General features: G+C 44.2%; 1 protein-coding gene across 3 annotated transcripts in view; it reads right to left on the bottom strand.

The window, feature by feature from the left end:
* Window positions 1-415: 415 nt before the first annotated feature.
* LOC119971304 overlaps window positions 416-22,868 on the bottom strand; it is a 42,581-nt gene continuing 20,128 nt past the window's right edge. The window contains exons 2-6 of one of the 3 annotated variants that reach the window (XM_038806667.1): window positions 20,337-20,477; window positions 16,746-16,890; window positions 13,020-13,419; window positions 10,855-11,034; window positions 416-656 (exon numbers count right to left, since the gene is read on the bottom strand). In XM_038806667.1, coding sequence (XP_038662595.1) covers window positions 10,884-11,034; window positions 13,020-13,419; window positions 16,746-16,890; window positions 20,337-20,477 — 837 coding nt within the window. In that variant the 3' untranslated portion in view covers window positions 416-656; window positions 10,855-10,883. Of the gene's footprint in view, window positions 657-10,605; window positions 11,035-13,019; window positions 13,420-16,745; window positions 16,891-20,336; window positions 20,478-22,868 lie in introns of those variants that run through there. The other 2 variants (XM_038806666.1, XM_038806668.1) reach the window with 2 other exon arrangements.

Raw genomic sequence — 22,868 nt, 5'->3', positions numbered from 1 at the left:
CCTCCTTTTGCACTGTAGGAATTCTATTGACAATTTGTGCCATTTTATTATTTTGCAAGCGATGGCACAAATTGAAATCACTGCAAGAGATGTAGTGATTTCAGTTTGTCCCTGCATTGTGTTTTGTACGTAACTCCCATTACAATCTGCATTTCCACAATGTTCCTCTCATGCAGAGCAGCATCTGAGTGTTTGCATCTACCATGTTTTCAATCCTGAGAGGAAGATGTTTGCCCTTTGGTGGGAGAGTGGTAAAGCTGTGACTGCAAAATCCGACTGAAAACAAAATGCAAGAAAGCAAGGATAACTGTACAAACCTAAAGTTAGGTTTATGTTGGCCTGCAGTGTTTTTCTGACATCTGCTGCTGTAAGTAAATGAATGGGAAAGGGGTTCACTTCAAACATTGTACGCTGCACTTTGCAATTGTGGATAAATGGTTTTAAGGCAAATTGCATCCCCACAATCTTTTGAACTAAAATTTTCCTCCACTAGCTGGTGCTAAAGCCTTGGCAATGTGTTGATACAAAAGGCTAGTTTTCTGAAACAAAGCATTTGATTAAAGCAACGTCTGATTCGGGTCCTTGGAAGCACCTTGGGATTTTTTTCGAAAGCACTAAGTGGTGCACGTTTTCGCTCTTGACTTCATCGTTCTGTCCTGCAATTACAAAATATTTTTATTTGTCTCCCAGTCTTGTAAGGAAAAAAGCAAAGACTTGCATTGAAGTGACATTTTTCACAACCACAGGGTGTCACAAAGCATTTTATAGTCAAATAAATACTCTGAAAAGTGTAATCACTGTTGTAAGAAATGCAGCACAAATTACACACAGCAAGCTCCCACAATCAAATGTTGTCCCCTTGTTCAAGAAAGGGTGTAGAGATAACCCCGGTAACTATAGACCAGTGAGCCTTACTTCTGTTGTGGGAAAAGTCTTGGAAAGGTTTATAAGAGATAGGATGTATAATCATCTGGAAAGGAATAATTTGATTAGAGATATGGTCAACATGGTTTTGTGAAGGGTAGGTCATGCCTCACAAACCTCATTGAGTTCTTCGAGAAGGTGACCAAACAGGTGGATGAGGGTAAAGCAGTTGATGTGGTGTATCTGGATTTCAGTAAAGCGTTTGATAAGGTTCCCCATGGTAGGCTATTGCAGAAAATACAGAGGCATGGGATTCAGGGTGATTTAGCAGTTTGGATCAGAAATTGGCTAGCTGATAGAAGACAAAGAGTGGTGGTTGATGGGAAATGTTCTGACTGGCGTCCAATTACTATTGGTGTACCACAAGGATCTGTTTTGGGGCCACTGCTGTTTGTCATTTTTATAAATGACCTGGAGGAGGGCGTAGAAGGATGGGTGAGTAAATTTGCAGATGACACTAAAGTCGGTGGAGTTGTGGACAGTGCAGAAGGATGTTACAAGTTACAGAGGGACATAGATAAGCTGCAGAGCTGGGCTGACAGGTGGCAAATGGAGTTTAATGCAGAAAAGTGTGAGGTGATGCATTTTGGAAGGAATAACAGGAAGTCAGAGTACTGGGTTAATGGTAAGATTCTTGGTCGTGTGGACGAGCAGAGAGATCTCGGTATCCATGTCCATAGATCCCTGAAAGTTTCCACCCAGGTTGAGAGGGTTGTTAAGAAGGCGTATGGTGTGTTAGCTTTTATTGGTAGAGGAATTGAGTTTCGGAGCCATGAGGTCATGTTGCAGTTGTACTAAACTCTGGTGCGGCCGCATTTGGAGTATTGCGTGCAGTTCTGGTCACCACATTATAGGAAGGATGTGGAAGCATTGGAAAGGGTACAGAGGAGATTTACAAGGATGTTGCCTGGTATGGAGGAAAGATCATATGAGGAAAGGCTGAAGGACTTGAGGCTGTTTTCGTTAGAGAGAAGAAGGGTGGACATTGAGAGCCTTTTTCCTCGGATGGTGATGTCCAGCACAAGGGGACATAGCTTTAAATTGAGGGGAGATAGATATAGGACAGATGTCAGAGGTAGGTTCTTTACTCAGAGAGTAGTAAGGGTATGGAATGCCCTGCCTGCAACAGTAGTGGATTCGCCAACACTAAACGCATTCAAATGGTCATTGGATAGGCATATGGACGATAAGGGAATAGTGTAGAGGGACTTTAGAGGGGTTTCACAGGTCGACGCAACATCGAGGGCCGAAGGGCCTGTACTGCGCTGTAATGTTCTATGTTCTATGTTCTATAAACAGAAGTGGAGTAATGGTTAGATAGTTCTTTTTTTGTGATGTTTATTGAAGTATAAATATTGGCCAGTATACTGGGGATAACTCTCCAGCTTTTCTTATGAAATGGTGCCACAGAATCTTGTACGTTAGCGTGAGAGGGCAGACAGGGTTCAGTTGGTGTATCATCTGAAAGTCAGCACCTTCGAAGGATTCAATACTTGATTTGTGGGCTCAAGTGCTGGAGTGGGACTTGAACCCACAACCTTCTGACTGTTATGCCGAGTGAAGATGTGTTCTATTAATAACTTCAAACATGGACTGTGTTCCTCTGGACACCTCTGGAACTGTCTTTTATTTTCAAAAATGGACACACAAGGTGACCGTAAGGTGACCGTTGCGACTTCAAGACTATCTCAAGCTTTCAGAAAGGTCCTAATTGAGTCATCCTGGGTGGGGGATGTCCGCTTGTGTGGAAATGCCGAGACAGCATTCACACCTGCCATTGTTCCAAGTTTACTCCAAACAGCACGGTAGCATGGTGGTTAGCATCAATGCTTCACAGCTCCAGGGTCCCAAGTTCGGTTCCCGGCTGGGTCACTGTCTGTGCGGAGTCTGCACGTCCTCCCTGTGTGTGCGTGGGTTTCCTCCGGGTGCTCCGGTTTCCTCCCACAGTCCAAAGATGTGCAGGTTAGGTGGATTGGCCATGCTAAATTGCCCGTAGTGTCCTAATAAGTAAGGTTAAGGGGGGTGTTGTTGGGTTACGGGTATAGGGTGGATACGTGGGTTTGAGTAGGGTGATCATTGCTCGGCACAACATTGAGGGCCGAAGGGCCTGTTCTGTGCTGTACTGTTCTATGTTCTATGTTCTATTGTATCAGTGGACATGTGAGCTCCATGTCTCCCAGGTTTCAATTTTACAAAAGACATCCAATGAGAGCTGTATTCACGAGTTAAATGTAAAAGAACATAATCTATATTCTATTATGTAATGATATAATTGAATTTCACACATTCTCATTAGACCATACCAGTATTGATCAAGTGACTGAAACTGGCTAGAGATAATCGGTTTTGATGTAAAGATACAGAAACAAATCTGGACCATCTGCCGAAAACACAAAAAAGACAATAACTGCGGCAAAAATCTGTACTGTCTTTGAATTTTAAGAACCTGGAGTTGTAAACTCATAAAATGTCTAGCCTGAATCCTAAATCCAAATCTACTGAAAAGAAATTGGACTTACTGATACAAAAGCCTCAAGTGCCTCACCTCATGACCTGCGGCATTCAACTCTTCAAGGGAATAATCTATCTCTAGCAACCTGATCTAGCAACTCATTTAAAGTACAATTTAGGAGCGGAAAGATCTTCCATTTTCACCAGACCCGCACAGATTGTTTTCCTACAATGAGCTGAACAGATGAACTATAAACTATTCTTTTGTTTACAAATGTAACACACAGTGCTTTATTCTCTTTAACTGTATTTTTGCTCATTTCTGTGTGTGTGAGTGAGTGGTGGGTAATTGACATGCCGTTTAGACTTGGGGTGACTGCGTCAGTAAATAATCTGCTTCTCTTTGAAAAATATTTTTATTCAAGATTTTCAACATTTTAACACTTTTACACCAACAGTACCCGACACCCCTCACTGTCCCGGCTCCCACCATCTCGCACCCCCCCCCAACCCTTTGGCACAACTAGGCATCCAGAATGTGAAATGAACAACCCCCATCCCTGGTGGAACCCCTTATCTGCCCCTCTCAGGGCTAATTTCACTTTTTCCAAGGACAAAAACTCCAACAGGTCCCCCAGTCATGCCGAGGCACAGGAGGGAGAAGCTGATCTCCACCCCAACTGGACCTGCCTGTGAGCAATCAACAAGGCAAAGGCTAACACATCTGCCCCCACACCCGTCTTCAACTCTGGCAGATCTGGCACCCTGAATATGCCATCGGGAGGACCAGGCTTCAATTCCATATGTAGAATCTTGGACATGGTGCTACAAACCAACCCTCAACATTTCTCCCAAGTTCGGGGCAAGAACATATGGGCATGATTGGCTGGGTCCCTCCCACATCGCTCACAAGGATCCTCCAGCCTTTCAAACAGCCGGCTCATCCTCGCCTTCATTAAGTGCACCCTGTGCACCTCTTTTGGTTGAATCAAGCCCAGCCTCGCACATAAGGTTGAGGCATTGACCCTTTGCAGCACTTCACATCATAATCCTTCTTCCAACCCCATCCCCAGCTCTTCCTCCCACTTGTTCTCCTCACTTGTCCAACCTTACCATAAATCGCTGAGACGACCCCACTCTCCAACCCCTCCACCGACAGAATCTCCTCTAGCAATGAGGAAGAACGTGTCAGCAGGAAACTTGGGAATGCCTTTCTTGCGGAATGCTGCATCTGCATATACTTGAAGCACTCGTCTGGCTGGAGCCCAAACTTCACCCCGACCTCCTCCAAACTTGCAAATCTCCCATCCAGATACAGATCCTTCATCTCTTTTACACCTTTCTCCTCCCATCCCCGGAACCTTGCATCCATCCTCTTTGGCTCAAACCCATGGTTCCTTCTTATTGTTTTGTTATGCTCTTGACATAGCATAAGCTGCTTCCTTGATGTGCACTCTGACAAAGGAAGGTTCAGACTTGGAGATAGCTTTAACACGTTTATTAAACTGTTAACAATTCTCCTACTTGGATTCAACTGTCCTGTTAATCCTGCTATAGCTACTCAGACTGATGAACCAGTCTGCTACAATCCAGATGGTGAGTATGATGTGTTTCAAATCAACCCTGTATTCTCACTGAGAGTCTCCACTGGAAAGAGGAAGAGCATGTGTGCTGTGTCCTTTTATATGGGTTGGTGTAATACCCTCCTGTGGTAGTGTCACCTCTGTGTGTATCGTGAATGCCCATTGGTCGTGTCCTATCTTACTGACCTATTGGTTGAATGTCTGTGTGTCATGACGTCTCTGGTGCTCCCTCTAGTGTCTAGCTAGTCTACTTGTATTTACATTAACTCCTTGTGTATTTACAGTGATGCATATCACCACACTTATCAGCATCACCCTTGACCCTGTCCTCAACTGGAAGTGCTGCCGGAATTGCCCCCAGATTCTCAGCATGAGAACCACTACCGGATTCCTGGAATACTTCCCTGGGGCTAGCGGCAGCAGCGCCGTTGCCAGTGCCCACAGCCTCACACCCTTACAGGACCCTGCCTCCATGCACACCCACACAGCCTCTGACTCCTTCCTCCAGCCCTGCACTTTCTCTGCATTCACTGTCCAGTAATAGTGCAACAGATTCGGAAGAGTCAATCCCCCTGACTGTTGCCCTCTTTGGAGCACTGCCTTCCTTATCCTCACAACTTTCCTTGCCCACACAAACGGCGACACCAGCCTACCCACCCATCAAAAAAATGCCTTTAAAAGACCGGTAGACACTGGAACAAAAACAGAAACCGATGGCAAAATATTAATTTTGACTGCCTCCACCCAACTGGGAGACTATCCCACCTTCCTAAATCCTCCTTCACCTTCCCTGCCCTGGCTCGTGAAATTTAGCTGACGGAGTGGAGGCCAGTCTCGCGCTACCTGCACCCCCAAGTACCTAAAATGAGTGGCACCATTTCATAAGAAAAGCTGGGGAGTTATCCCCAGTATACTGGCCAATATTTATACTTCAAAAGGAAATTGACTGTGGATATCTAAGGAAATAAGGGAGAGTATCAAATTGAAGGAAAAAGCATACAAAGTGGCAAAGATTAGTGGGAGACTAGAGGATTGGGAAATCTTTAGGGGGTAACAGAAAGCTACTAAAAATGCTATAAAGAAGAGAAAGATAGATTATGAGAGTAAACTTGCTCATAATATAAAAATAGATAGTAAAAGTTTCTAAAAATATATAAAACAAAAAAAGAGTGGCTAAGGTAAATATTGGTCCTTTTGAGGATGAGAAGGGAGATTTAATAATGAGAGATGAGGAAATGGCTGAGGAACTGAACAGTTTTTTTTCCGCCTTCACAATGGAAGACACAAATGACATGCCAGTGACTGATAGAAATGAGGTGACGACCTTGAGAGGATTGTTATCACTAAGGAGGTAGTGATGGGAAAGTTAATGGGGCTAAAGGTAGACAGGTCTCCTGGCCCTGATGGAATGCATCCCAGAGTGCTAAAAGAGATGGCTAGGGAAATTGCAAATGCACTAGTGATAATTTACCAAAATTCACTAGACTCTGGGGTGGTCCCAGCGGATTAGAAACTAGCAAACATGACACCACTGTTTAAAAAAGTAGGTAGGCAGAAAGCGGGTAATTATAGGCCAGTTGGCTTAACTTTGGAAGTAGGGAAGATGCTAGAATCTAACATCAAGGAAGAAATAGCGAGGCATCTGGATAGAAATTGTCCCATTGGGCAGACGCAGCATGGGTTCATAAAGGGTAGGTCGTGCCTCACTAATTTAGTGGAATTTTTTAAGGACATTACCAGTGCGGTAGATAACGGGGAGCCAATGGATGTGGTATATCTGGATTTCCAGAACACCTTTGACAAGGTCCCACACAAAAGGTTGCTGCATAAAAGAAAGATGCATGGCATTAAGGGTAAAGTAGTAGCATGGATAGAGGATTGGTTAATTAATAGAAAGCAAAGAGTGGGGATTAATGGGTGTTTCTCTGGTTGGCAATCAGTAGCTAGTGGTGTCTCTCGGGGATCAGTGTTGGGCCCACAATTGTTCACTATGTACATAGATGATTTGGAGTTGGGGACCAAGGGCAATGTGTCCAAGTTTGCAGACGACACTAAAATGAATGGTAAAGCAAAAAGTACAGAGGATACCGGAAATCTGCAGAGGGATTTGGATAGGTTAAGTGAATGGACTAGGGTCTGGCAGATGGAATACAATGTTGACAAATGTGAGGTTATCCATTTTGATAGGAATAACAGCAAAAGGGATTATCATTTAAATGATAAAATATGAAAACATGCTGCTGTGCAGAGAGACCTGGGTGTGCTAATGCATGGGTCGCAAAAAGTTGATTTACAGGTGCAACAGGTGATTAAGAAGGCGAATGGAATTTTGTCCTTCATTGCTAGAGGGATGGAGTTTAAGACTAGGGAGGTTACGCTGCAATTGTATAAGGTGTTAGTGCGGCCACACCTGGAGTATTGTGTTCAGTTTTGGGGCGGTATAGTCCGCTCCCGAGACTAAGTGCCCGCGCCATCGAGAACGCCGCCGCGTTTCACAATGGCGCGAACAGATCCCGGGCACAACCTAGTCTGGCCCCCATAGGGGGCCAGCACGGTGCTGGAGTGGTTCACGCCACTCCAGCGTCCCTGCGTGGCGCCAAATGGGTGCCAGGCCAACCCACGCATGTGCAGTTGGGGCAACTCAATCCTGCGCATGCGCAGTTGGGCCACGCCATCCTGTGCATGCGCGGGGAACTTCTTACACGCGCCGGCCCCTCACCTACATAATGCCGGTGTTCTGGGGCCGGCCGCGGAAGGAGGTAGGCCCGGTGGGGGAGAGGACGGCCCGCCGATCGGTGGGCCCCGATGGCAGTCCAGACCCCATTGGAGCACCCCCCCCCCCCCATGGTGAAGGAGCCCACCTCCTCCCCTCACAGGTCACCCCCCCCAGCATTCCTGCACAGTTCCCGCCAGCAGCGACCTGGGGTGGATGGCGCCGGCGGGAACCTGTCGTGTTGGATAGGCCGCTGGATTCGGGGGGGGGGGAGGTGAGAGAATCGCGTGCGGGGCTCGGGGCGGCGTGGCGCCATTCACGCGGCACCCCGGCGATTCTCCCACCCGGCGTGGTGGGGGGGAGGGGCGGGGAGAATGCCGCCCTTGGTCTCCCTACCTGAGAAAGGACGTACTGGCGCTGGAGGGTGTGTGGAGGAGATTCACAAGGTTAATCCCAGAGCTGAAGGGGTTAGATTACGAGGAGAGGTTGAGTAGACTGGGACTTTACTCATTGGAATTTAGAAGGATGAGGGGTATCTTATAGAAACATATAAAATTATGAAGGGAATAGACAGGATAGATGCGGGCAGGTTGTTTCCACTGGCGGGTGAAAGCAGAACTAGGGGGCATAGCCTCAAAATAAGGGAAAGTAGATTCAGGACTGAGCTTACGAGGAACTTCTTCACCCAGAGGGTTGTGAATCTATGGAATTCCTTGGCCAGTGAGGCTCCTTCATTCAATGTTTTTCAGATATGGATAGATAGTTTTTTGAAGAATAAAGAGATTAAGGGTTTCAGTGTTTGGGCCGGAAAGAGCTGAGTCCACAAAAGATCAGCCATGATCTAATTGAATGGCGGAGCAGGCTCGAGGGGCCAGGTGGCCTACTCCTGCTCCTAGTTCTTATGTTGTTACGTTCCCTACTCCACACCCCCCAGTGCAAAAACCCCAGGGCTGCAACGGCCAGTGTGAAGGATACCGTCTGCACCCTCCTGTAGGGGCTACTGTGGACGTTGCCCTTAGGTGCAGGCCGGTTGGGGCGGGGGGGGGGGGGGGGGGGGGGGGGGGGGGGGTGGTGGAGTTGGTGGGGTGGAAACATGGGAGTGGATGGGTTTGGGGGGTGGCAGCACCCATATGGTCGGTGTCACTCTGCAAAACTATGAGTCACGGAGGGCGGCGAGTGGGATGCGCAATAGGATGGCAGCCTTGCAGGCCCTGGCAATGGTGGTCCGTGCCTCGACACCCCAGTCCGGGGATGGGGGTGGGGAACACACCCCCGATCCCACAGCCCATCCCATGGTCACCCTCTTTCACATCCTCTGCCCCTCCTGGGTCTGGCAGACCTTCCCTCTCGCCCAACCAGTGGGCAGGACTGGCAGCCCAAGGCCGTGTCTCTGCATGTCCTACCTCCTCTCGCTCTCCCTTATTGGCCATGGCGCCTGTTTCCCAATCTTTACAACCACAAGTGAGTTTCGCCGTAGGTAATTCCTTCTGGTGGAGCATTGCGGAAGCCCCAGAGAATACTCGGTCAGGCCCGCTAATGATATGCAAATGGCATTTACTGCACGTGTGGAGTAGAACGCATTGATGCCGCTGTCGGGGCACCGGAGCATGGCATTCTGCCCGGCGCCAGCCACAACTTTGGCCTCACGACTAATCCCCCACCCAAACACCTTTCCCGATTCCAGCGTCAGTCAAGGGCGATTCCCGCCCGTTAAATTTTCCCTCTTAGAATATGACTCACCTGCTGAGAATTTCTTGCATTTTCCATATTTTTAATGTGGAGTCCGAGCGAGCCCTCTGCTCCTCACAGCGGCACATTCAGGTTAATATATTTCCAATATTTACCTGAGTGGCTGTGGCTGGCAGCGTTCCTTTTCAAGATTGCCTGTTGGGTTGCATATGGACCTGGTTTTCTTGAATGCAACTGGTCCTAAGTTGCAGAGGGTCCTCAAACAGGCATGAAACACCTTTTTGGAATATGTAAAGGCCCAAATGCCTGTGGCAAACATGGGCCATGGAAGCCTATTTCCCATGAATCAGAGAATACATCCCTGCTGGCTAAGCATCACATAATCTGTAGTGACATTAGCAGTGTTGCACAGGCCTGCAGTTCTCCATCATCAAATTGTATGAGTAACGTGGTTAACTTCTCAAGTTATGATGAACGGCCCAAAATGCTAACTCGTCTGTTTGTGCTGCCCAGTTTGTAGGGTTTCATTTATTGTTTGAGATACCCGGCATTTGTTATTTTATGTTTTGTTTTATGAGGCCCATCAATCTCCTCAGATTGAGATTGCTGTAAAACAAGAGAATTCTGGTGTGGCACGTTTTAAACACCAGCTCGGAATGCTAATTACTCAGATCTTTATTTTAATAGCGAGCCAGGTGCCCACCTTTCCTTGCCTCAAATGTTACAACAAAATTGTTACGGATCTTTTTCCGTCACCACTAACGTAGCATCAACTCAGAAAAACGGTGCCTTTAAAAATGATAGTATTCTAGACATAGCTGTCCAAGTTTCCTATTTGCTTATTCTGTATCCTGCTACCTCATGGGGCATCCTGTCCCATGCTCTGTGGGTGGGGAATCGGCCTGTTCAGTCACATGACCATCTTTGGCAGAGACCCGGGACCCTGAGCAGATGTCATCCTTCAATCTAAGGGCAGGTGATGACAATTCACTTACGTCTCATGGCAACATGAGCTACTGTTAATTTAAAAAAGGACAATGACAGCAAACATACGGAGTAAATAAATTTAATAATTCCCATTCCCTAAGTTTTGAAAAATTACTTAATAAATGGATCAAAATATGAATGAATCATTAGCTGTCACATCCTAAATATTTACCCAATAGACAGGCAAAAAATGTCCCATTATCTGTTTTTGAATAACAGTTGCTCAGTGTTTTTAGCAAGAAACTGATTAACCTAAAGCCCAATTCTAGAATTTTTTTATTTGAGTCATAGTTAATCAGCAGAGTTTCTACCTACACATTTGTTTCTTACATGCAAGTTACACAGCAACTGAGGAATTGTACGAATATTAGCTGAAGAAGAGCAATAAAATAGAAATTATCTCAAATTGGACAGTGGCATCTTATCCCAGTTAATTCCTGGGGGCAGCAAGTATGCCTCAAATGCCAAGGATGGAGGTTTACGGCACTGATAAATGACAATACGTACGGATGATTAAGAATGATGACTCTTTTGCATTACAGTATATCTGAACTGTAGGAGCGTGAAAATACCCCATCAACATTGACTTCCGACTCTTGCATATGAGGATGGATATCGACTTGTAACCCAGATTCTTCGCATTGTTTCAACAAAGTTGAAATGTTGTTTTGAGACAGTCGCAGATATCTGGGAGGGGAAAAATATTGTTAACAGTGTGTATTGATAGATGCTGGAAGATAATCTGTTCAACAAATCAAACTCCTGGACCTAAATTATCCAGGTCTCTGTTGGTATATTTGAAGGCAGGGCTGGGGTTGGGGGGGGAGGGGGTGTAGGGGGAGGTAAAACACAGCGGATAGCCACTCCCACGCCTTTTTGCCCATCCCTGACCCGCGTCCCGTGTTACAGGTTGCAGGTACGGCATCGGCAGCCCACCTGCCCGTGGGCCTCTCGGGGGCCATACTGAACAATTAACCGGGGCCTCATTTTGCCACTGCTGCAATCTTCCAGCCTGTGGAGGAAAGCGGTTATCCCAACAGCTATGACAGCGTGGGCTGCTGTCAAGAGGGAAGGAGGGTGTTGCCTTCTTTGGGGATTCCATGTGTGTCCATCACAGGCACCTTCCCCCCCAACATGGAGTCCTCTTTATTGTGACCCCGGGTTTCTAAAAGCCGACTCTGGCCCCCACTCCCAAACAGCCCCTTGCTGGGATCCTCAATCACTGCCTGACTAAAATTCTTGGACTTAGCTTCATGTCCTTCCTTACTGGAGTCTGCTTGTAGTCCCAGTCAATAGTCACTGCTGTCGTTTGGCGCTGTTGGCCCAATCAGAATGGCTGATTGCTCCCAGGGGCAGGACATCCTACGGCTGAGGGCTGGCAGTCCCATTCTCAACCTATTAAAGCCCCTCCCAGCTTATTATCATTGCAAGGCAGCTGTCTAAATTTAAGCTGGGGGTGGGTGGTGGGGGTGAGGTAGCTGTGGGAGTGAGGTAGCTGTGGGAGTGGGCGATCTGTTGCTCCTGCAAAACCCACCGCCTGGTCTTTGTTAATGGCAACTATTCCATCTTCTAAACCTTGAGTTAATTGCTCAAGACTGATTCAAGAACTAAGTTATTCTCATAACGTGAATGTAATATCTGTATGCAGTTTAATCACCACATGCTTCCTGAAACTGCTGCCCTTACAATTAGTAACTTCAGGTGTAAGAGTGTGCAGATTTAATAGTACACATTTAACATTGGACATCCATTGTGCTGATATACCTTTGATGCATGATTGTCACAAATTAGCAATAATCACCACCCCTCCCCCCCCCCAAGGTAAAATAACACTGATATAATCAGCCACAAATATGAAGAAAAACAAGGAAAAGCAAAGTGTTGGATAGTTGAAGGGTGAATTGCAATTGTATACAAGAGTTCAGTTATGGGCTAGAGTGCAAACTTCTGACCCTGTATATACTGGCTGAAAAGGAGTACAACGATATATTTACACTTGTGTCTTGTATCATTCATATATTGTTTCACTGTTTTATTATATCACATATCTGAATAAGATATGCACATGCACACTTAGTAGAACTGAACAATGCAACAGTGCAAAGACAAATGCATGTTGCGAAAGTAACAATATGTATTTTATATGTTTTTGGTCAAATAAAATACTCTATATTATCTTAACATTTGATGATTGTAGTAGTGCGGCTGATCTATTGGACTAATACGTCAGAGGTTGTTAATGCAAATCGCAACATGGCAAGTTGTGAAACTTATTTCAATAAATTTGATCTTTTGTGGTGAGCACCAGAGCAATGCCCCCCAGGGGAACAACATAAACAATGTTTGCTCTGATAAAAAGTGTTGGTGCCCATTGCAAACATAAACACCAAGGCAAAAAACTGTTAATATTTCATACCCGATAACTCGGATACTAAGGAGCAGTCATTGCAGTTCTTTCAAGTGACTGAGGGAATTGGGAAGAAAACTGGAGTTTGCAAATATTTTTAAGGCAACGAAGAAAAGATGTTTGAATGAAAATACAATTGTTTTGACAATTCGGACCTGAGGATGAAGCTGCTTATGTTATGGGATGAACGCTGATGCACCAAAATCGTCTTATTTGCTTGCTTCGTTTTAAATTTTATATTGGTTGCTGTCGTCAATTTCATTACCTGCACCTCAGAACCTCTGCGGGTTTGAGTGTTTCGGTACTTGTTGATTGACCTTTAACATCCTCATTCGTGACTTTTGCAAGCATCTCATTTAGCTTTTTATCAAAGGAAAGAAATCCGTATATGGTTTCGCGAGACTCAGTAAGAGGCTTGCTTCCAGCTGAAGAAAGAACCTTTGACAAAGAAGGCATCCGTGTGACTGTCCCACGACTGCCAATACCGCTTGGGATCTGGCTGGAGCGTGAATAAGAAGTGTTATATTTACTCAATTTATTCAGATTGACACTTCCTGGCATGCTGATTGTATTCTTATTCGGGCTGTCCATGTTCCTCGAGGCTGGCATGTTAATTGGCAAACTTAATCTACTAAATGGCAGTGATGATTTTAAAGTTGATTGCACTGCAAGGACAAAAAGACTGTATCATTAACTATTCCTTTAACTTGAACGCCACATTCTGTAAGTGGCAATATTCTATTGAAAATACATGTCTTCATTTACAATAGCATTAAAAAAAACTGTAGACACACCATAAAATTATACTGGGCCCAAAATTCAACAAATGCTGTTTCAGGAAAGTAAACCTTGGTCACCTCTAAAGTTTGACCGTAAGTAGAAAGTAAACAATATTATTTTCTTTCTGTTTTGTTTTCTTTATCGTCTTTCTCCACTGACTTGTCTTAGGTATACCAGTAGTGCTGTGGTACTTTGCACTGGTGTGCAATGTTAAAGCAAACATCAAAACTGGCAGACTGCAACAATATCCTCAGCTAACACCCTCTCATGCTCACGTGGTAGGCAAGGCTAGGTAGAAATCAGGAGTAGAAACGTGGGCCAACTTTCACCCTTCTTTGCTAACCATTATCCTTCTGAGGTAACAAACACAGAATAGCTCATGGATTGAACCTGAGCCCCACCTGATGCATGGTGCTGAGTTTCTATATTATGAAGCAATATTATGTCAAATCAGATGAATATTAAATTATTGTACAGATTCCTTTGGCATGATAAACGTTTAATAATAAGGAAAGAACGTGTGTGTGTATATATTGTTGACATGTTCAGAAACAAGGCAGGAAACGTGTGCAAACCAAGCTCCCCTGAACAGAAACCTACTAAATAAAACCAGATAATCTGTATTTTATTTGGTAATATTGGTCGAGGGATAAATATTGGCCAGTTCTTCAACTCTTCTTCAAATACTGCAACCAGTTATTTTGCATTCAACTAATCGGCCAGGGAGCGTCTTGTATAACATCTCATCTGAAAGGGAGCATCCACCCGACAGTACAGAACCCCCCTTACTACTGCACTGAAGTGCCAGCCTTGATTACATGCTCAAGCCTTTGGAGTGGGGCTCGAATCCACGGCCAGCTGACTACTGCAGTAGTGCTAGTGTTGAGTCAAGTTCAATGTTTGTGTTAAATATTGACAATGGAGGGCTGCTAATAGGGGCTACAATACTGCTGCTTTGATTCTGCACCCTGCAAAACTAATCCAATGAAAAGAAAGGAATAAAGACACACAACATAATAATGCAGTTCACGTTGCCTTTAAGATTCCGCACTCAAATTCACAAATTCGGAACTCTGAATCTGATATTTCATATTGGCAAAGTGTGCCTGTCCCTAGATTGCCGAGTTGCCAAGATGGATCCCCTCCGTTCCCCCTCTTCTCCGGCTACGCAGCCAGAGAAGGTCGATATACATTCACATGCCCAATGTAAGGGATTAAATTCATATCAACTCATTCCCTGACCCAGCAAATCTCTTCGTCCGGCAATGGGCCTTGAGGCAAAATGAATTCAGAAAATTAGAAAACTGATTGTCCCTGACTAGGCCTTTGCCACAAATACAATGTTCTTTCTTACCAGACTAAGGAATAACATGTAAAGCAGGGATCCCCTTTGTTGCTAATGTCCCAGCTATAGGCAGCAGTTTCTCCTCATTGATTGAATAAGCATGAAATACAAATGGTGGAGTAGACAGGAGAGAAAGACATTGATAATGTTTTGCCTACATGTGTATTCGCTGCCACTTTTCTCCTGAAGGCTAATCCAAACTGAAAATATTACCCATTTGCGCAAAATTTTGTATTTGCAAATGAACTGTAAACAATTTCACGAACATTTACATTTTGCATTTCAAGTTAAAAGGATGACCAGAAAGACACTGACAAAAAGAAGGAGAGCTGCAGCGGCAGAGCAAAACAGTGAAGACTTTTCCCAAAATTCCAACAGTGGCAGGAAGATGTTGAAAGTATCTGGAGTTGCAAATGAACTAGAAGGTGAGGGTGAACTCAAAATGGTGAATATTCTGAATGATGACATCCTTCAAAAGTTCAGAAGGAAGGATGGGAAAATATGTTCTCCCTGGAAAGAATACCAAGGGATATTTCAGGACTTCAATATACATGACAATTAGGTGCGAGACCGGCTGATACTTGACATAAATAATTCTCCAGGGATTGATGGCATTTACCCCAGAATGTTGAGAGGTTCGCATAGAGACCATAAAATACAAATCAGAGGAAGTAATGATTGGTAGGTATATTGGTGAGATAAATTTAGAAAATGTTGGAAACTTTTTGCCAAAGGAAGAATAAAGAAAGAAAGCAGGTTCAAATTCACGAAGGTATGTTTGGGACTATATCAAAGGTTCTTTACGCAACAACATGCAAAATGGACTTCTGGGTTCGAAAACTCAGCAATCATTTAAGGAAGAATGAGAACGTAGTCATTGGGTTCTTTTAGATGCATGAAGATGGGTCAAATGCCCTTCCCATCCGTAAGTATTTTGTGTAATCTTGCAATTCAAAGATCATATTGGCTGTAATACAATACTCAAACCAACAGGAAATCTTCAAGATCTATTAATAATTTTCCATTATTTTGTTAGCCATTTTTAAATTTTCCTATCCCTTAATCAATTGTTCCCACCCCTCTAACTTTTTTCTTGAAGACTGTGAGCCTTCTGGCATATAGTTCTATCAGCAACTTTCTCATCCCTCACCCAAATGGTCATTCATCCTTGGCTAGCCGAATAATAATCTTTGTGCAATCAAGTTACTGTGAAAATCCCCTAGTCGCCACACGCCTGTTTGAGTACACAGAGGGAGAATTCAGAATGTTCAATTCACCTAACAAGCACGTCTTTCGGGACATGTGGGAGGAAACCGGACCACCCAGAGGAAACCCACGGACACACGGGGAGAACGTGCAGACTCCACACAGACAGTGACCCAAGCCGGGAATCGAACCTGGGACCCTGGAGCTGTGAAACAACAGTGCTAACCACTGTGCTACCGTGTCACCCAAGAGAGTGAGCATTGGCAGATTACCAGGGACATTTCAGTATAGCTCAATCCTGTCCTCATGGGACAACCACAGATGCGCGGTTTTAGTACGGGTCATCGCGTGCGATTAGTAATGTATATTCTTGTTGACACTTCCTCTACTAATCCAATTAGGCCAAATGTATTACCACAGCCAACGCCCCAGTTGCTGCCCGGTATGGCGGCCAAAATGCGACTCTCCTGGTCTACATGACTGAGCACAGCCCTGCTGAATTTACTCAATGGGCCATCAGGGTGCTTTTCAGCTATAATGGAATATTTAATTGCTTTAGAAACTGCACATCTGAAATTATCAACTAATATAAATATGTGTACAATATTTATATGATGTAGCAATGCAAATGAAAAGATAATTTATTTCCGTTATTCCTACCGGTCCTTTTTGGGGAGCTCTGAAGATAGCTCGCAAACTTCGGCAGGTGATCTCCAAACTGACTTCTTAAGGTATCCGAAGATGGTTTTACCGATACTTGCCGTCGATCTTCTGATGGGAGTAGCTTAGAAACTTTGTCTGGCAACTTTGAAAATAAAACTTTACTGTATTTTTACTCGATTTTATAATAATTATAGCCTCTTGATGACCAAAATCCTGAGGGAGGTTGGGGGTGAGTCAATATTGTTGCATTTTTTATAATAAAACTAGTGCAACAATAACAAATCGAGCAGTGGGAAGAGCTGTGCCCAGTTTGAGTTTGCGCCGGGGCTACTGCTAAACTTAGCATGACTTTTCTTTGATTGCCATGGTGACTGCCTGATTCAGAGGCCTCAACTCAATACTAAAATGAAGCTGCTCGTACTATTTCCTAATTAGTTCGCAAGGTCTGTTTAAACTTTGCTGTGAGGGCTCTGACTATCTTCACAGGTTACGCAGCAGCATAGCTGGCAGTTTCTAAGACAGTGATGGGCAAACTAGGCTGGTGAGTGGGCCGCATGTGTGGCCCTCCTTCATCTCAGTGGGCCGCAGGATTGAAATCAGGCTTCTTCACTAACCATGACCCCCATGAATAAGATCAAATACATGTCAAATATTTCATAACGAGTTACGGAAAATGCTCAATCATATAATAATAATAATCTTTTATTGTCACAAGTATGAAGTTACTGTGAAAAGCCCCTAGTCGTCACATTCCGGCGCCTGTTCAGGTAAGCTAGTATGGGAATTGAACCCACACTGCTGGCCTTGTTCTGCATTACAAACCAGCCGTCAAGCCCACTGAGCTAAACCGGCATTTATAAATTAATAAATTAAAGCACTATCATGGTAAAATCAAAATAAATACTTATACTTTGGAGGCTGAGGGAGCGCACGCCTCTCGCAGTCAATGTTGTGTGTAATCGGCATGCACCTCACTTCATTTACTCTTGATGTACGTGCAATCACTTCAGTCATACCGGTAGGAAAAGAACTACACAGACTGAGATGAGCAGAATGTGGGCAACCCTACACATGAGGAACAGGCAGCAAAATGTCTTGTGGGCCGCACTCAGAATTCACTTGAGCCGCATGTGGCCCCTGAGCTACAGGTTGCCTACCACTGCTCTAAATGGATCATTGCAAGCCACAGAAGGAACCTGCAAGTAAGTCTCCTCATTACTCTAATGACCACACAATTGGTCAGGCTCTGAGCGGACAGCTGCATCATGTCACCTGACTGGCATCTGCAGCTTACTGTAAGCAGGACGATGAGGTCAGAGGGCCGAGTGAGAGGGGTCCTGGGTTGCTCCGATTGGTGTGTGTTGAGTTCACGCTGCATGAATCGTGCGCAGGTTCAGACTCTGGAGAATTGTGGGGCCAGAATGTGTCCTTGTTCATTTTACGTTACCTCAATTCCCCAAAAGAAAGAAACACCAGCTGAATACTGATGCCAGATAATTACCTCAGCTCTTTTTTATTGACATAAAAAAACATTGCTCATTGTATATACCTTGTGAGATAGAGATATTTCTAATATAAAGGCACAAAGGCAGTTCTGAATTGTTTTTTAAAAATGAGATGAACTTTGAGGGACGCATTAGAGATGGGAGGAATGGGAGGGGAGAATGGAGAAGGGCTGAGGATAAAAGGGGCTTCTGCATTCTTGGCATTGCACTTGGGAAGTGAACAGGAGCTGGGAGAGTGGAATGAGGATTATAAGTGAGGTCAAGGATAATGGAGCAAGGGTAAGGAGTGGATATGCAGGTTGTGTTGGTAGTTCAAAGGGGAAAGTGTAGTAGAGACTTCAAGATGCCATAAGAATAGTCTTGGGAATTAATGAATTTGAAGAGTTGCAGGAAAACCCGACTTATCGGGGGAAGGTATAGAAAGGGAAGCGTTGAGATCCACATTTTCTCTTTGAGTCCCCACCACAAATCAACCCAGTAATCATTAATGAGAGCTTTCCCTACTACATCACACCATCCCACCCGCCAGGAAGAGGAGGGGTGAATTTCCTCACTGATTTAACTCCATTAGCAGTGCTGAAAGGTTAGGTGTATAAGTATTGTTTTAAGAGGTTGAAGAGTGTACTGGGGTCAAGGGAGAGAAAGGAAGAAAGGAAGAACATTGTGTATTAACTTGCCAGCATTGCTCAGGTTGTTTTGACTTCTAGAAGCATAGCTGCACAGTCCTGGGAGTGTGGGAGTTGGCAGTCAGTTCTCATGTCACCTTCCTCCATTCAAGAAGCAAAGGTGACAGTTCTGGCAGGTTTGATGGTTCATATACCCAGGAGTCTAGTTTGTACCTCCTGACTTCAATCTCCTTCAATACAACACGGATATCAATACTGCTGAACTAAGTATCATTGTGATTAGAAAGTAGAACTCATGACCACAAGGACTTGTTGAGGTGAAAAGCACTTAATACCCATACAGGAGAAAAGAATAGAATCTATAGTGTTAGATGAAGATTGGCAAGAGGCGTGGATACAGCATAAACACTGACATAGATAATTGGGGCAAATAGCCTTTCCTACTCTGTGCATTCGGTATAGTTCAATGCAAGTTTGATATTCTTCTTGTGGATGTCCTATACTGTTGACCTCTGGGTATCAATGGCATTTGTGTGATCAATATTCTGCCCAAATGTAATCAAATTGTGAATAGGAAGTGCAAAGAAATGATTTAGAATCATAGAATCCCTACAGTGCAGAAGGAGGCCGTTCAGCTCATTGAGTCTGCATCGACCCTTGTAAAGAGCACCATACTTAAGCCCACCTAGACAGTTGGACACTAAGGGGCAATTTAGCATGGCCAATCCACCGAACCTGCACATTTTTTGACTGTTAAAAGAGAAATGAAAGGACGGGTTGTTTTTTCTATTTGATCTGCTTCTCCAACAGGTTGCAAGACGGGCGTTGTTTTTTTAAAAGATGGTACGAAAGTAGCTGGAGCTTCTGCTGCTTACTCCCGTTATATACCAGTGAGTCTACCCAGGAAACTTGCATTGAATTCCTGCTGGTCACCAGTGATTTTCTTAAAGGGGCAGCACTGAGGAAGTTACAGATCAGAGAGATAATCAGAGGAGCACAGATCGAGAAGTAGAAAGAGTTAAAGGGAGATAAGTAGAAGAAAAAGGAGGGACAGGAGCAGAAGAGAGGCAGAGAGAAATGGCAACACAAAGATAATGGGCTGGATTTTCCGGCCCCACCCGCTGCCAGGCTTATCCAGTCCCACTGAGAGTCAGTGGTCTTTCGGCTGGGCTTTGAACCTCCCATGACAGGGCTGGGAAATCCCAGACATTGAGACAGGAAAGAATGTAACCATATTCTCCCATTTATTACAATGGGAGATTGACTCATGTCATTCAACTGACTTATAATATTATCCCTGTTACTTATCAAATTCAAATATTTAAAGCACATTTTGGTTCTTCAGTCTAACATCTAATGATTGCTCCATGAACATTACAAATCCCTTCTACGTTTTGGTACAAACATTTACATTATGAAACAATGTATTTACTGCAAACTAAAATGATTTTGCCCACCTTTCGTAGGTTAGTCAAGATCTTCTGAGTTGAAATGGTCTTTAATTTTTCCAGATTTTTTTCAATTTTATATTTTTCCATTCTCCTTGACTGTTCATTCCGGGTATTCAAGTGCTCTAAGGCTCGTGTCGTTTTCAATAGCTAGAGTTGGGATGAAGGGAAAGCAGGAAGTGCATTTATAATATGTTATCCCCATTGGTAGATCTCCTGTGGAATCGTCCATGGATAACAGCACAGAGTCATAGATGTTCACAGCATGGAAACAGGCCCTTCAGCCCAGCTTGTCCATGCCGCCCAGTTTCTATCACTAAGCTAGTCCCACCTGTTCGCATTTGGCTCACATCCCTCCATACCCACCCTGCCCATGCAACTGTCTAACTAATTTTTAAAGGACAAAATTGTACCCACCTCTATCACTGCCTCTGGCAGCTCATTCCAGATGCTCACCACCCTCTGTGTGAAGAAATTTCCCTTATGGTCTCTTTTGTATCTCTCCCCTCTCACCTTAAACCTATGCCCTCTCGTTCTAGACTCCTCTACCTTTGGGAAAAGATGTAAGCTATCTACCTTATCTATGCTCCTCATTATTTTATAGACCTCTACAATGGAGCAGTCATTTATAGATAAAAGTACGGATAAAAGGAGAAGATTAGTTGGCAGGTACAGTGACATGTGTTCAGAGGTATAGGATTCTGTTGTGTTATCTTGACCTTTGTAGTAGCTACCACTGTGCACAAGGCACTGACCACTAAAGACAGGGTCAGTAATACAATATCATAGATTCTTTCTTCAAGGATAGTTCGGCATGTACACACAGGTCTTCACTCTACAGATATCTTCTTCAGACTGCTAATGTCCAGAAGTCACATGGTGCATTACATCACATTCCTTACCCTGCTGTACATGAGAAACATAACCACATCTCTTAAAGGTGTGTAGTATAAGGGTCTGGCACCTATAGGGTTAATATGGGACTGAGTACAGTACTGGCCACACAGTAAAGTAAGAGAGCACATAAGCCTCATCCAGGGTTAGTCTAGGGTTGGATAGAACCATATGTAGAAGCAAACCTGAAGACAACTCCAAGCTTCACAATATATTTGTAAATAGTTCTGAGAATCAATAGAGACTTAGGCTGGGATTTTACGGTCTCCCCGGGTAGGTTTTCTGATGGCGGGTACCAAAGTCAATGACTATTTATATTGGTCACCGGCAATGCCTCAGTGGAACCCTCCATGGTTGGGGGGCTGGGTTGGGGGAGGGGGGACGTTGTTTTCGGCAAGACTGAAAGATCCCGCCAGCTGGATGGGCTGGGAAATGCCTATCTTAGATAACCTATGGATAACTATGAAGACTTCTTCAGACCTATGTAACTATAACCAACACCCTACAACATGGTGGCAGCTTGTGGAAAAACCCAAGACCTTGCAGAGAATAACTAAAATTCTGGAAGACAGAAACATTCAACAAAGCAGCCCAACCTGAAAAGAAGCTTCAGAAGCAGACACACAGAACAGACATTGCCAGTGAAAAGCTCCAATGAAAGGCTTGGAATCTGAGGGCAGAGATTTAAAATTCACTACTGCAGTAGAAAGCTGCATTGAACCTCCTTTGGAAGTCCAGCTTCTAATCCCAGCGTGCAGAGAGTCATCTTTAATAACTCTATGCTGCATTAAGTCCTGAGAAATTTTTCAATAATTCAGAGTCAGAGGTACTGATTGAAGAAAAAACACAGCCACTAAAATCCGATCCCCGAGTTTTCTCCAAATCAGAAATATAATTAATTAAATAATCCGGGAGAATCGCGACTTCAAAACTCAGCTGGGAGAAAGTAAAAGGTAGGATTCGACAAATTTGTGATTTTAAAGTAAAACGTTGAGCAAGGGAACTCTGCAGGCAGTCGATCCAGGCAGGTGGATGTTTTATTCAAGCTGAGCACGATCGCCGTTGTAGCGGAGCCTACCAACACTGGCAAACATTGGAAATCATTTTGTCACCAAGTGAACAACGATGCCATCTTGAAATTCAGAAAGCTTTTAAAGCAGAAGCTACACTTTAACAACTTTTCAACCATGGATCAGAACTCCACTGATCCAGAACAATTTGAACTTATCCAAGGACCAAGCCTAATGGAAAACTCAGCGCCCTGGAGAAGAGAACTTTTAAACTTATAGGTTTCAGTAGAAAGTCAGAAAAGTCCAGATTGATACCTTTTTACACTGGTTTGGTGAACTTGTGGATGAAGTAATCCTAATTCAATACACTGATAAATCCTCAACCAGCTTTGGTGAAATATTAAAGGCCTTTGGTGTATACTTTAATCATCTATAGATAGAAAACTATAGATAGCTTTTTGAACAATAAAGGGATTAAGGGTTATGGTGTTTGGGCCGGAAAGTGGAGCTGAGTCCACAAAAGATCAGCCATGATCTCATTGAATGGCGGAGTAGGCTCGAGGGGCCTGATGGCCTACCCCTGCACCTAGCTCTTATGTTCTTATATTCTTCTAATTTTAGAGGGCAGGAGCTTAAA

This window comes from Scyliorhinus canicula, chromosome 9 (genome assembly GCF_902713615.1).
Source record: "Scyliorhinus canicula chromosome 9, sScyCan1.1, whole genome shotgun sequence".
Lineage (NCBI taxonomy): Eukaryota > Metazoa > Chordata > Chondrichthyes > Carcharhiniformes > Scyliorhinidae > Scyliorhinus > Scyliorhinus canicula.
The sequence above is the reverse complement of the archived record's forward strand: the minus strand, read 5'-3'. Positions and strand labels throughout refer to the sequence as shown.